General features: G+C 34.6%; 1 protein-coding gene across 3 annotated transcripts; it reads left to right on the forward strand.

The window, feature by feature from the left end:
• Nucleotides 1-249: 249 nt before the first annotated feature.
• On the forward strand, nt 250-12,266 carry LOC132039879 (putative protease Do-like 14). Of its 3 annotated transcripts, none has more exons than XM_059430437.1 (11): nt 250-318; nt 4,400-4,485; nt 4,568-4,714; nt 4,867-4,994; nt 5,144-5,442; nt 7,155-7,224; nt 7,448-7,578; nt 9,415-9,535; nt 10,085-10,177; nt 11,437-11,561; nt 11,738-12,266. In XM_059430437.1, the coding sequence occupies exons 2-11, from the start codon at nt 4,407-4,409 to the stop codon at nt 11,760-11,762; spliced, it is 1,218 nt and encodes a 405-aa protein (XP_059286420.1). In that variant the 5' UTR covers nt 250-318; nt 4,400-4,406; the 3' UTR covers nt 11,763-12,266. The 3 variants fall into 3 exon arrangements, with proteins under 3 accessions (XP_059286420.1, XP_059286412.1, XP_059286427.1); XM_059430429.1 differs by lacking the exon at nt 250-318 and adding an exon at nt 3,776-3,937; XM_059430444.1 differs by lacking the exon at nt 250-318 and adding an exon at nt 4,066-4,284.
• The last annotated feature ends 930 nt before the right edge of the window (nt 12,267-13,196 follow it).

Genomic DNA, 13,196 nt, shown 5'->3' on the forward strand with positions numbered 1-13,196 from the left:
AAGTGAAATAGGGTAATTTAATTGAGAACTGGACAATTTGGTGAAGGTTTGAGGGTAATTTTGAAAAATTTATTAACGACTGAATTAAATTCGACAACATAGGATAATAACGGAAAATAAATATGACTAATATTATTTTAAAATAAAATAGAAAGGTATAATTAGGCCTTTTCCCAATTAAAAAATCAAACAACCACTAATATATTTGTCTTTGGATTATATTAATTATAATATAAATAAAGAGATTAAATAGGCGTATACTCGTTGTCTTTGCCAGAACTCGGGAGAGCTCGGTGGTCGTTTCTTCACTTATTATTAGTGAATTTCTGTTCTTGTGTTGTGTTCTGAGGGTTTTGATTTTGTTCCACGTTCATGATTTTTATTGTTCCATTATTCCTTCGTGGCTTTTTTTTCTCGGTATTGTTTTTCCTTATGTGTTTGTTACAAAAAAAAAAAAGAGAACAAGCACAAAGATTAAGCTAAACTAGTGGTAATGCTAACGTGCTACAGGTTCATTGATAGCAAACATTGCAGTACATTAACCCTAGCTTTGTTTCCTGAAAAATAGGACAAGGTTCATGCAAGATTTTTACAGGGAACAAATGTGACAAAAGTACAAAAACTAAACTGGACTAATATGTCATAATTGAAACTAAGAGCTAAAACTGCAAAGGGCTAAAGTGTAATTAATTAATTTAATTAACTCCTAACTCCTGAAGCTCCATGTACAAACATCAATTTGGTATCAGAGCACAGTTGAGGAATATTATGCATAATAATCCTCAACTGTGCTCTGATACCAAATTGATGTTCTCTTTCTCTGTTCCACCTGAGGTGTGATTTTAGCCATTAACATAGGAATTAAAAAAAAGCACGAAGAACAATAAAAATCATCAACGAGGAACAAAATCAAAACCCTCAGAAGACAAAACACAGCAACAGAAACTCACAGTGAAGAAACGGCCACCGAGTTCCGGCAAAGGCAACGAGCATACGCTTATTTTAATATCTGACGGTGTATATATTAGTGGTTGTTTGTTATTTTTAATTGGGAAAAAAATGCCTAGATAGTACCCTTTTAAATATTAGTCACGTTTTACGCTATAATATAATATGTTGTCTAATTTAACTATGTGTTAACAAAGTTTTCAAAATTACTAACAAGCCTCACGAATTTCTTCAATTCTTAATTACATTACCATCGATGTCAAAATACCCGTGAGTCGTGTAGCTTGTAAAGATTATACATCCACTGCCCTAACAATCACACCTAAATATAGAATTAAGTAAATTCAAAGGGATAAATGTAATTTTTTTTCTCTTCAAAATTAGCGCAACCAAACCGAATCTTTTGACTTTGGATGGTTGATACCTATTGTATTATATTGTGTTGTTAGTTTAAATACAATGTTTGTTTTGATTGTTACTTTAATTTTAATGTCTCGTATCGTTAAATATATCGTTACGTAGCGACGCAAAGTCTCACTTATGTAATGACCGATTTGGTGTTATCGCGTCGTTACTTATCTTGTTCTCTCATTTTTATTAAATTATCTAATAATTATATTTTATCGTTTACCCTACCTTTTTAATGGTAGCTCTATCCGGTACCCTACTTTTCTTATAAGTTTATCCTTCAAATCGCTAATGTGTGAGATTATGTAATGATGGGAAGCAATACAATCTATCCAAACGTTTTATTAATCAAAACAACACAATATGATACAATACAACACATTACAATACAATACAATACAATACAATACAATACAATACAATATGATACAATACAACACAATACAATACAATACAATACAATGCGATACATTATGAAATAATATGTAACAACCATCCAAACAAAGTGTAATATTATAAGAATATTATATTAAAAAAAATGAAAACATAAACCGGACTGATACCCCAGTGGGCCATGTATCTGTCTTCAAACTGGGAAGATGTTCAGGAGCACATTCTGAGCATCTTAAGGCTTTCCTACAAGCACACTCCGTTCGAGATACTTTGGAAGTTCCCCGAGCACTAAGATGCTATCTATTGCATGCAAAAGATTTTCTTTTGACTTCTTCTTCAAGCAACCACTATCAAATTCTTGCTGTCAATTAGACTTTTTTTGTAAGATTGAATAATGAGATTCAATTCTGTGGGATTTTCAGTGTCATGCCCCAAATCTAGAGATCGAGACTAGCACCGAGGGGCGGATCCATGTAAAAGGACGGGAATGCCACGGCACCCCGACTCCTCAGTTGAAACTCTGTATACGTATGTGTATATGTATAATAAAAACACTATATAACAATTTTGCCACCCGGATTAACAAATGAATGAAAAGTGCCACTGGCGGTAGGCTTATCCTGCCACCCACGTGACCCTAGTTCGAACCTCTGCGTGCGATTCTTTTGTCTTTTTTGCTTGCAGCACGTTCAGCTCTCTGGTCTTTTTTCTTTACTTCTTCTTTACTTGCTATTCTTTTGTCTTTTTTGCTTCCTCTTTCTTTAAGTATAATCTTTATATACACCCGTTGCGTGCGTATCATATATCAATGAGTACTACATTTTAAAACGTTACATAAATATTAACAAAGATATATTTAAATAGTAATTTAACCATGGAATGAATCATGGGTTTACAACACCGGAAATGAAATACGTAATCACAGAAAAACCATTAAATCCGTGGTTACAAAAATTAGGACTTTTCATGGTTATATAATCATGGAATGAACCATGGGTTTACAACACCATACCACATAATTTTAAGAACAATGGAAATAAATATAATTTCATAGAAAACCATACATTAATGAACCACGGGAAACCACCATCCAAACGGGGGGTCAAGGACTCCCCTGTTCCCAAGGAAAGAAAGCAGGGTTCATAGCTGCATAATCCTCCCAAATAGCTTGTTCCTTAATCATTTGCTTCCATAGGGGACCAAAATACGAGGTACAACCTTGTTCAATGTTGTGAAAGAGTATTAGCTGACTGGTGACGAGGATCATATAGTTTGAGAGCTGGATCGAGTTTTAAAGCGTGATTATGGCGGAATGGAATGTCACGCGCCTTGTTGCCAAAGGCGAGAGGGGCGGCGAGGCGAGGCACTGGCGCCTTTTAGGTGAGAGGCGATGGCACCTTCAAAAGGCGAGCCAAAGGCGTTGAGGCGAGGCGACATGGAAGGCATAGCCTTTAAAAAAAAAAAAAAAAAAAAAAAAAAAAAAGATATTGAAGGAAACTTAATAAATGATATAACTTACAACAGCTCAGCTAGGGTTTTTTGTAGGCATACTCTCTCTCTTCTCCTTCAGGCATCTGCTTCAGGTACGCATACTTCTCTCTTTCTCCTTCTTCTTCTTCTTCTTCTCTTTTCCTCCTCTGTTTTCGACTTCTGCTTCTTCTTCAGTTCTTCTTCTTTTTTCATCCCCTGTTTCCAGCGACTTCTCCTTTGCATTTTTTTTTGTTTTTGCCTTCTTCTATTTTCTTCTTCTCTTTTTATCCTCTGTTTTTTTTGTCTCTTTTCTGCAGTGAGGCAGTGACTGTTTTGCTCCTCTTTTTTCTGTTCAATAATTGTTAACTTTTGTTATAAACAGTAGGTTATGAATTAGTATTGCACTATTGCTTGAATTTTAGTATTGCTTGTCTTATCACTTATGAATTATTGAGTCATTCAAGTTCTAGACTTTTAGTATCAACTATCTACTTTTAATTTTTGAATTGGAATATTTGCTAATATGTTATTTTATTGGCGCCGCACTTCAAAAAGGCGAGAGGCGAGGGCCCTTGTCGCCGCGCGCCGTCCAAAACACTGACCTTGTTGCACAATTTCTTCTGGCCCTACACAATGAAGACCAGCAATATCACTAAATAGAGGGAGATTATTGGTAGTTGAGACAGTGTAACATAGTTTCAGTTGGGAAACATGCAAGGTAGGATATAGTGCAATGTGGGAGGCTGCTTTCGTCTAGTTTTATTTTATTTGTTGTTGATGCTCCTTCGTATTTTATTCCTGTTTTAGTACAACGTGGGAGACATCTTTTATTCATTCGTGTTTTTTTGATTCAAATGCTTTTTTTTCTCGATGTTGTTTTGCTGTATGTCCATATTCTTCCTTATGTGTTTTGACTTGGTTTGGTTTCTTCTATCCAGTGATATTGAAGTATCTGACTTTTGTTTATGCTCTTTTGTGGTATGTTTTATAAGTTTTATTGGTATGGTGATACGGGAGGGAGAGGGCTTGACATGATTTGGTACAATTTAAGTTGAATATTCAGAGGTGTTGAATCAGATTCCCGTAGATGTATTAGAATTTATTTTGATCACATAGTAGTATTTGTTTGCTTTTAAATCGTTGAGATGGATATATAAGAGTAAAATGACTTATTTTGTAGGTAAATTATGAATTTTGATAGTTACAAAAGGAAGTGGGTGGAAGCTTTCACTTCCTGGAAGAGGGAGCCAAAGGAGGCTCCGTACAGTGAGTTTAATAAAATTTCTCCTCTAATTTTTTTGATATCAGAATTCATTTATTTATGTTGTTTTATTGTAAAATTATGTAGGTTCTGATGTTGTAAGTGAAACAGCAGATTTGAGTACAAAGGAACAAAATGTTTATTTGCATCCTCCAAATCAGCACTTAGATATTTACACGAAGAGGGCTGCTTTAAAAGTTTCCACGTCTGTCGTCTGTCTTAAATCATACTCGGGTTTGTTCATGTATTTTTTTTTCTCATATTTGTTGCTTGCTTCGATGTTTGTTTCTTTAATTCGTGGACTTAAATTTTTTCACTTCTATTATTTTTAAGTTCTAGTTGCTAACAAATTACCTTTCATATTTACTTTTATGTTCATTTTTCAGGGGAAAAGGAAATATTTCAATGTTCTGGGACTATTATTGAAAGTGTTAACACTTATAGCATAATATTGACCACTGCAAGTCTTCTTAGGTGTTCCACAATTAGAAATGCTATAGCAGATAACATCAGGGTTGGTGGTTTATTTTTATCTTGTTCTCAAATTGTCTTTATCCTCTTCTCAAATTTGTCTAATCACTTCTTCACAAAATTCGTATCTGCTTATTTCTTGGTTATTGACAGTCCTTTGTATGTCATTTCTAACCAAATTCTTGTCATTAGGTTATCGTGCACTTATTTGATGGCAGATCATTTGACGGTCAAATCGAGTCATATGACTTCCACTACAATGTTGCTGCTATAAAGATTCTATCGGACACACCACTTCCAATTGCATCCCTAGCTCATTTAAGTGATTCTATCACGATTGATCCGAGTAAACTCCGGGTTACTGAGGAAAAGCCATTTCAACTTCGTCCGCATTCGAGTTCATTTAATCTTATTCCTGGAGATTCAGTCATTGCACTTAGTCGTTTTTATACGAAGCCGTATGATATCATGGCTGCTCCTGGTGAATTCAGGTTGGTCTTTTATTTCACTTTATTTTATTGCAATTACCTCCTTAGAAATAAAGGAGTGGGAGAGGGAAATTATTAGGCCTAAAAACATAATACAACAGATTTAATCTACTACTAATTTTGGGTGACTACATCTTTACTTCCTAGGCAAATAAAAGGTGTATATCATGTTACCTTATTCAAAAAATAAAAATAAAAGGTTTATATCCTGAAATAAAGTCCAACCATATAGTATATTTTTGTGCTTAATGAACCCTTGAGATGTAGTAGATTTTTATTTGGAAGTGTGAGGTTTAGTATCAAATTCAGTTCACAAAACTAAGTCAACAACTTCAATGTTGGTGATAAGTCAACAACTTCAACGTTGGTGATCTCTTTGATTTGCGCATATGTTAATAATGAATTGACTAAATAATATCAAAATATCTTTTCTATTTGGGTACAAATAGTTTGGGTAATAAGTAGTTTGTGTGTTTGATAAGATGTGTTAGACTATGAAATTCAGGAGTTTAAGATGACATTGTGACTTGTTGATCAATTAAGAGATGCATAATGGGCATGCCACTGAGATAGTGGCTATGAATTGGATTACACAGTTTTATTTTGCTGGAGGGTTTGTTAAGCACTTTAGCTTTAGCTTTCAATGGAGCCTGTAAGTTGTAAAAAGACTTGGTGAACTATTAGAACCTTCTACCCTCTTGTCAAATTAGATCTTTTTTTAATTTTATAGAATTTCAGTTTTATCCTTAGTGTTTGAAACTAATGGATCTTTTTTTCTGAGAAGGATAACTCAAATAAAGTACAAAAACCTCGACTGGAAAATAATATTGGGTTCGAATGGTCTTTTGGAGTTACCCTTGATATTACTCCTTATTCTGCTTGTCTATCGTTTTCTTTTCTGGATTGCATTCTTCTGTTTGTAGTTACATGTGTAGTAAGATTTTGACTTTTAGTGAAAATAAGTAAGCACAAAAATACACATGTATGTAGTTTTTTCATTGGTATTTCATTACCGTAAAAATAATTATGACTAATGAAATATATTGGCTAAACTAGGGAGTCCTAATTTACGAGGGCTCTGTGTATTGTAATTGGTTCTTACACTATTTCTTTTGCCTTTGTAATATGCCTTGCTATCAGCTTGTATCATGCATTTTGAGGGCTTAAGTTGATGTTGTTGCGTTTCTCAAATTTTAATTCTTACTTCTCTGTGTATAGAAAGTCAATATTTGCATTTTGCTCATAGGTAAATGAATTCACCTGTTCTTTTTCAGTCTTGGTTTTGTAATTGCATGTCCTTAGAGAAAGGGACATGTTCCTGATTGTAGGCTACGTCATTGTGGTCCAATAAGTAACACATCACTTGTTTGGTCAATCTGCTACTGGTATGTATTTTGACCGAGGATGTCGAATACATCTCCTGCATATTGGAATCATTTCCATAAGCAGACAAGTCTAAGCTGGTTATTGAGAGAGTAGAAAATCCGCGAATCCTTTCTTTATTTTCTTTTGTTTAAAATGCAAAGGGGTTATGGTGAGTTATGGGTGGTAAAAGTATGTTTTCTCATTTACTTATATAAGGTGTTTTTTAACATAATGTGTAGTTTCTTAAAACACACAGGCAGTAGCACATACACATTGCTTATTGCTTACCATATTGCCATGTTGGTTATTGGGACTTCTCTCTCATTTTTTTTGTTGGTTGATCCTTGTAGCATTGATCGCTGCGACTATGACTTCTTCGATTGTAAAGAGCTTTTCATGGCGAGTTGCAGAATTATGAGAGTAGCTCTCTTTCACACTTTCTTTAAAAAAAAAATTAAAAAAAAAAAATCTCTCTTTCACACTTATCTCTTACTTTGGTGGTTAGCGACTTTGTTCATTTTGCTTTTGAATATATTCTTAATCAATAACAAATGATATGTATATATTTTATCTATATCTATTGTATGTTAGGTTTTTTGGTAGAAAGATTGCAAATTTAGGGCTTTTTCCTTCTTTATTGTAGTGCGGTATTGGGGGGCCACTTATTAACCCCTATGGAGAAGTCATTGGTATCTGCTTTCAAGATTTAGGCCGTGTTGCGTTCTTACCAATCAATATAGCTTCCATGTGGTGGGAGCATTATAAGGAATATAGGTATTCTCCTAATCTTCGCCTTTGTAGTTTGTTTGATATGTGGTGGTACCATTTTTCTTTTTTTGCAATTGCCAGTAGTATACTTGAATCTCCTAAGCATGCACGGTCTCAAATTGTATAATTGGCCCTGTTGACACAACAAATATTTTTACGAGACATCTTGCATTGAACATATTTTGTGTGTAGGTTCTCTACTTTTTGCATATGGCTTCTATGTGGGAGTTTTTTCACATTAATAAACTTATTTACCTTATTAAGAAAAGAAACATATTATGCTGCCTAGCTATTATTTTCCGCGCTAGCATCTATACATTCTTTTATATGTGATTTATGATTCTGCATTGTCCAGATTGTATACTTTTATTTTCTTCTTGATTTTGTTACAAATACCCTTACCAAAACTGCAACCTAAAATGTAAACTAATACTTAACTGATTGTTTTCTAATTGAGATTATAAGATGCGACTCAAAGTACTTGTTTTAAGTGATTTGTTAATGCTCTTTGGGATGCTTGATGCATTAGAACCTGCCAAAACAGGCATGTGAAGTTCAGGAATGAAGTTATATGAAATTTACTGTATTTAGTTTTAGTTCAGAGCAAGATCTTAAACTGATGCTTGATTAGACAACAAGAAATGTATTTGTAGTTTAATACACACGAAACTTAGAAGAATGGTCTAAGGCCTCATTTGTTTTTGCGAAAACTGTCAACATTCAATCCAAGAAGTTGGCTTATAACCACAGAAATACTTTTCACCATGTTCAACTTCTTCAAGATAACCAGTGCATTCATATAACAACTCAAAGAGGGATAGCAATCTCTCTGTTGCCGATACTTAGGAACAACCTTACCTGTGCATTACTGTTTGCTAGGCATTGGACAGTGACTAAATCATCGAAAATCTTGCTTTGGTGCTTTAAAATAATATATCTTGAAAATGGTTTTGTCTAATTTGATAGAAAGAGAAGTTAAATACTCTTCTGCGTACGGGTTTTGCTGTTGTTTTTTAAGCAAAAAGACAAATCAGAAAACTACAATGTCCGCCAGCATATCCTTATTGTGTTTAAGTTTTACCTAATTTATCATCTCTAACAACTGAGAGTCAGCTGTAATGATCTGCTAATGTATAGACCTAGTCAAATTTGTGGTTTATCTCTAATGTCGCTTAAACATTACTCAAGTTGTATGTTGGGGTTTTTTGAAAGTGCTACATATTATAGTCAGTATTGTAAGAGCCTGGTGTCTGTCCAAAGCAAACAAAACTATAAGAGTTTGGTGATTTTGAAAGTAGGACACATAAAAGGTCTGAAGAGTAGGATGGATCATGATGAATAACCTATAAACTGATTAGCACTTTCTGTTTTCAGCTTTTTAGGCAGATCCGAAAAGCTCTTCCCCTTCAATCAAGGTCAAACAATTATGTAAAAAGATTCTATAATAGCCTGCAAGTGTTTGAATAGAAAATTTTGCAAAAGAAATAAAATTATTACCTTTATGTATGGAATTTTTTGGAGGCATGTTATTGTGCCATTCTCATATCCATAATGTGGTGTGTGTGTCAGTCTACTAAAATGTTATAGTTATTCCACTTACAGTTTATATTGAATGTTAACAAACAATTCTTGGTACTTGATCATCTGCTTGTACATGTCAAATGTTATGAAGAAAAATGGTGTGAGTTTAGGCTTATAGAAAATCTGCTTGTACATATCAAATGTAATTATCTGCTCGTACATGTCAAATGTAATGAAGAAAAATGGAGAAGAGTTTAGGTTTATAGAAAGTCTAATCACACAAATACCTGGTGCTAATCTTAAGTTTTTGTTCTATCATAGGCAATCACGCCGACCTTGGCTCGGGATGGAAGTAACTAACCTTTATGCAGCTGGCCTAGAAATTCTGGAAAGAATTATTTCAAAGTTCCCTGACGTCTTGAAAGGTGTCATTGTTGAAGAGGTATGCTCTCTATTATTGCAGCTTTTTTTTGTGGAAAAAACCGATCTTTGGATGGTATTGATGTCCATATATTTATACTTCTAGTTGTTAAAGAAAGTAGGCACATAATAGCACTAGGGTAGAATAGGCCAGGTCTGGATGCAAGGCATTCTGATGGATGTGAGGTGCCCATACAACTACACGTCAGTCCCAAACCAGTTGGGGTCGACTATATGAATCCTCACTGTCCATGTTACTCATGTGCATTAAGAAAAACACTTTATTCTAATTTGTATGCTGAAACATTAAAGATGTGACAAATACAAGACATAGAGCATAATTCTGCGAAAAGATAAGCAACAACACGAATTTGATGTTGGAAATTAGAGAAGTGTAAAAGAATGGCAAACACCATCAATTATCCTAATTAGTAAACAGCATAGTTCAACTTTTTTGCACAGGTAGTTATGAGCTTCTGTTTCTGAAAGTTACTGTTCAACCATGTATGTTAGTTTAAATTAATTAAATTATTTTACTAATTGCTGGATAATTTGATAAACTGTCCAATAGGTGGTACCTGGTTCTTCTGCTGAATCTGCTGGCATAAAACACAATGATGTTATAATTCAATTTGGTGGAAAAAGAATTCAAAGTTTCTTGGAGGTATATTTCCTCTCTTTTTGTTATTGTTTTGAGTGTATTTAATTGCGTTACTTATATTCTTTTCTACCTGATGATTCAAAATTACAAATTTTCCTCAGACTATGGTAGTTGCTTCTTCTCAAGTTTGGAGTTTTCTTTATGTAGTTAGCATGTTCATCTTTATCATTGTAGCTAATCTTTTGTTTTTGCTGTGTTTATCATTCCCATGCAGTATGCAAATATCTGTCATGCATGTTTTTTTGTCAGTTAAATGGCGGATGCTATCGTTGTTCTTGTTCATATCTAACTAGTGAAACCAGTAGACCACCCTATAGTTTATCGATTATTTATGTAACTAACTGCTTTCGTCTGTAGCTAAGAAAGGGCTGCTATGTCGTGTACCCAAGGATGCTAATTATTGTTTTTCCCTTCTTTTCATTTAGAGCAGTTCTTACCTCTTTGTCAGAAAGAGTTGGGCTAAAATTTGAAAAATTGCTTATAGTTTCTGTGAAATAGTGAACGAAATACACTTGCTTTCGTGTTTCATTCTTTGTATTTTTTATTTTGGGTTTATTGTTTGGGACATGAGCATTGCTTTTCTGATTTGTGCCCTTTTTTTTTTTCTATAATCGTTTAGGACATAAATCTCAGTTCCTTCATTTGCATTAGCTATTTGGTTATGAAGATAGTTGCCATTTAGTCATGTTAAAGAGTATAGTTTTGACTGGTTTGATAATGTATATTGGTGCTAGTCTTAATCATAGTTTAATGCAACAACTACAAAATGCTGGGTTAGGGCCTAGGGGACATCTTTTTTCGTTGAAACTGCCTAGGTTCACCCACTCATCGCACTTATTATTTGGATAAGATTGGGTAGACATTTTCCTTAAGGTCGTGAGAAAATATCCATGTCGAAAGTATGACTTCTCCTGAGAGTTATAGGCCCAAATTGGTAGGCCAGGCTATGGCTAAGCGAATACAACTCTGCCTGGCATGTCTTTGTGATCAGGTCTAAATTGATGCTATTACTAGTTGTTGATTATTGGGTTTTCATTGCACTGAACAGGCTTTCTGGTAACTATGTGCTATTCTGCCAAAAAAAATCCTTTTCTTCCACTTGATCAATGCAACTTAGCATTCAAGTAAATGTACTGAGATTCAATGCTTACACACAAAAAAACAATCAACACAGTCAAGGAGAGAATATGCATGCAATCAGAAATGCAATTTCCTATTGATATTAATAATTATTCTTCTTTTCTTTTTCAAATTGTCATTAGCTATTCGAAATCATGTGGAATAATGTTGGAGAATCTGTGGAGCTGACTGTGATTAGAGCAAGTCATGATGTTCCTGTACATTTTAGCATGGTGGTGGAAGAAGCCACATCGGATAAATTATACAGGTATCATCTTCTACTCATTTCTTCTTAGGATACTGAGGGTGTAATTATGTAAACGGGGAACATTTTATGCTACGAGGTGAGTTTATTCACAGAGCTGCGATGTGTCTCATTTCATTTTTCCTTCTCTGTGAAGATTTACCTTCATTCTCAGGGTCTTAAACATTTCATTGTTTCAGCTGGCCACTTTGGAAGGCACGATGATGCAGAATTTTGGGTGTCAAGATCTTTGGCCAATTGTCAGCACTGATCCTGAATTTGATCTATTAACACAAGAGGCTACTGGTTTTGGCTTTGTTGAATCAGCAAACACTTGCCAATAATGCCTTCACGCCTCTCAAGCCTAATTATGATTATCCCATTCCCTTATGCAGTGATACTTTCTAGGTTTTCTGGTAGCTACCCCCACCCCAAGGTTTTGAATATTTTTTCCTTTTAGGAATTTTAGTATGGCTTTTGCTATGTATTTTTCTCTGCGGAATATGCTGGGGGGGGGGGGGGGTTGTTCCAATATAGGCGTAGTCGTGAGTTTTTCTGGGTAAATTAACTGCTCCATCAAAATTGTTTATTGATTGCTACACTAAGGTGTTTTTTAGTTGATGCAATTTATGGGTAAACATAGGTGGTAACGAGTTCTTTTAAAAAAAAATTGGTCCATCTCAATTAACTTTTTGTTTATTGAGGATGATTCCAGCCATTTGACAGAGCAATCTAGTTTCTTTTGCCCCCTCTGTTTGCATTTTCTATTTTTTGAGAACTGGCATAATAACTCCATCAAACAAGACTAAGATCCACAATAAACCTAAACAAGAGAAATGCCATTAGAAACCAAAATTGCTAGCAAACATGTCTGCGCCAGTTTCTTTTGTACCTGAGGACAATAAAAAACCAAATCATCATACATGAGTGGAGAGATTCACTTGCGAGATCCCAAAGCGCAAGCAACTTAGAACATGAAGCACCAGAGATTTAAGTGATTTAACCTCCGGGTGAATGCTTACCTCCATTGGATGTTACATCTAAATAATTCAGTTTACCATGATTAAGTGATTTAATGAAGTGGAAGTATACATTAATTAATGTTAAGTGATAGGTGTACATGTTCAAACATATGTATGCATATATAGGTCAAGTGTAAACACCTGATACGGGTAAATTTTTATCCACCAAAGAGCGTCATACTTTGCAAAGCATTGCCAGAAACAAATCAGTCAATGGCAATACGTGCATTGCATTAACCACAGAATGTAGCAAATCTTAGATACACACTAAATCATGACTGTGGACTGCACTTCTACTGCAGGAATATTGCAGCTCAAGTTTACAGTGCAAGCAAAGGAAATGCTGAGAAAACAAAAAGAAATCTTGGGCTAAACTTAGATAGATTCATTCATATCTCCCCAAAGGGAATAATTACAGCATCTAACTAATTCAGTACGGGTAGCTACAGCTCTCCCTGCCAGTAACTAACTTGGCAGGGACCGAATATGCTAAACTAAGAATGTATCGGGAACTTAATAGAAAGAAAGCAAACCTCATGTTTAAAACATAAGGAACAAATGTAACATTAAACTAAATAAAAAGCTTTCACCAACTAACTTATAATGACTAGGTACTCAACCTACCGCACAGTAGCAT

Source organism: Lycium ferocissimum, chromosome 2 (assembly GCF_029784015.1).
Source record: "Lycium ferocissimum isolate CSIRO_LF1 chromosome 2, AGI_CSIRO_Lferr_CH_V1, whole genome shotgun sequence".
Taxonomy (NCBI): domain Eukaryota; kingdom Viridiplantae; phylum Streptophyta; class Magnoliopsida; order Solanales; family Solanaceae; genus Lycium; species Lycium ferocissimum.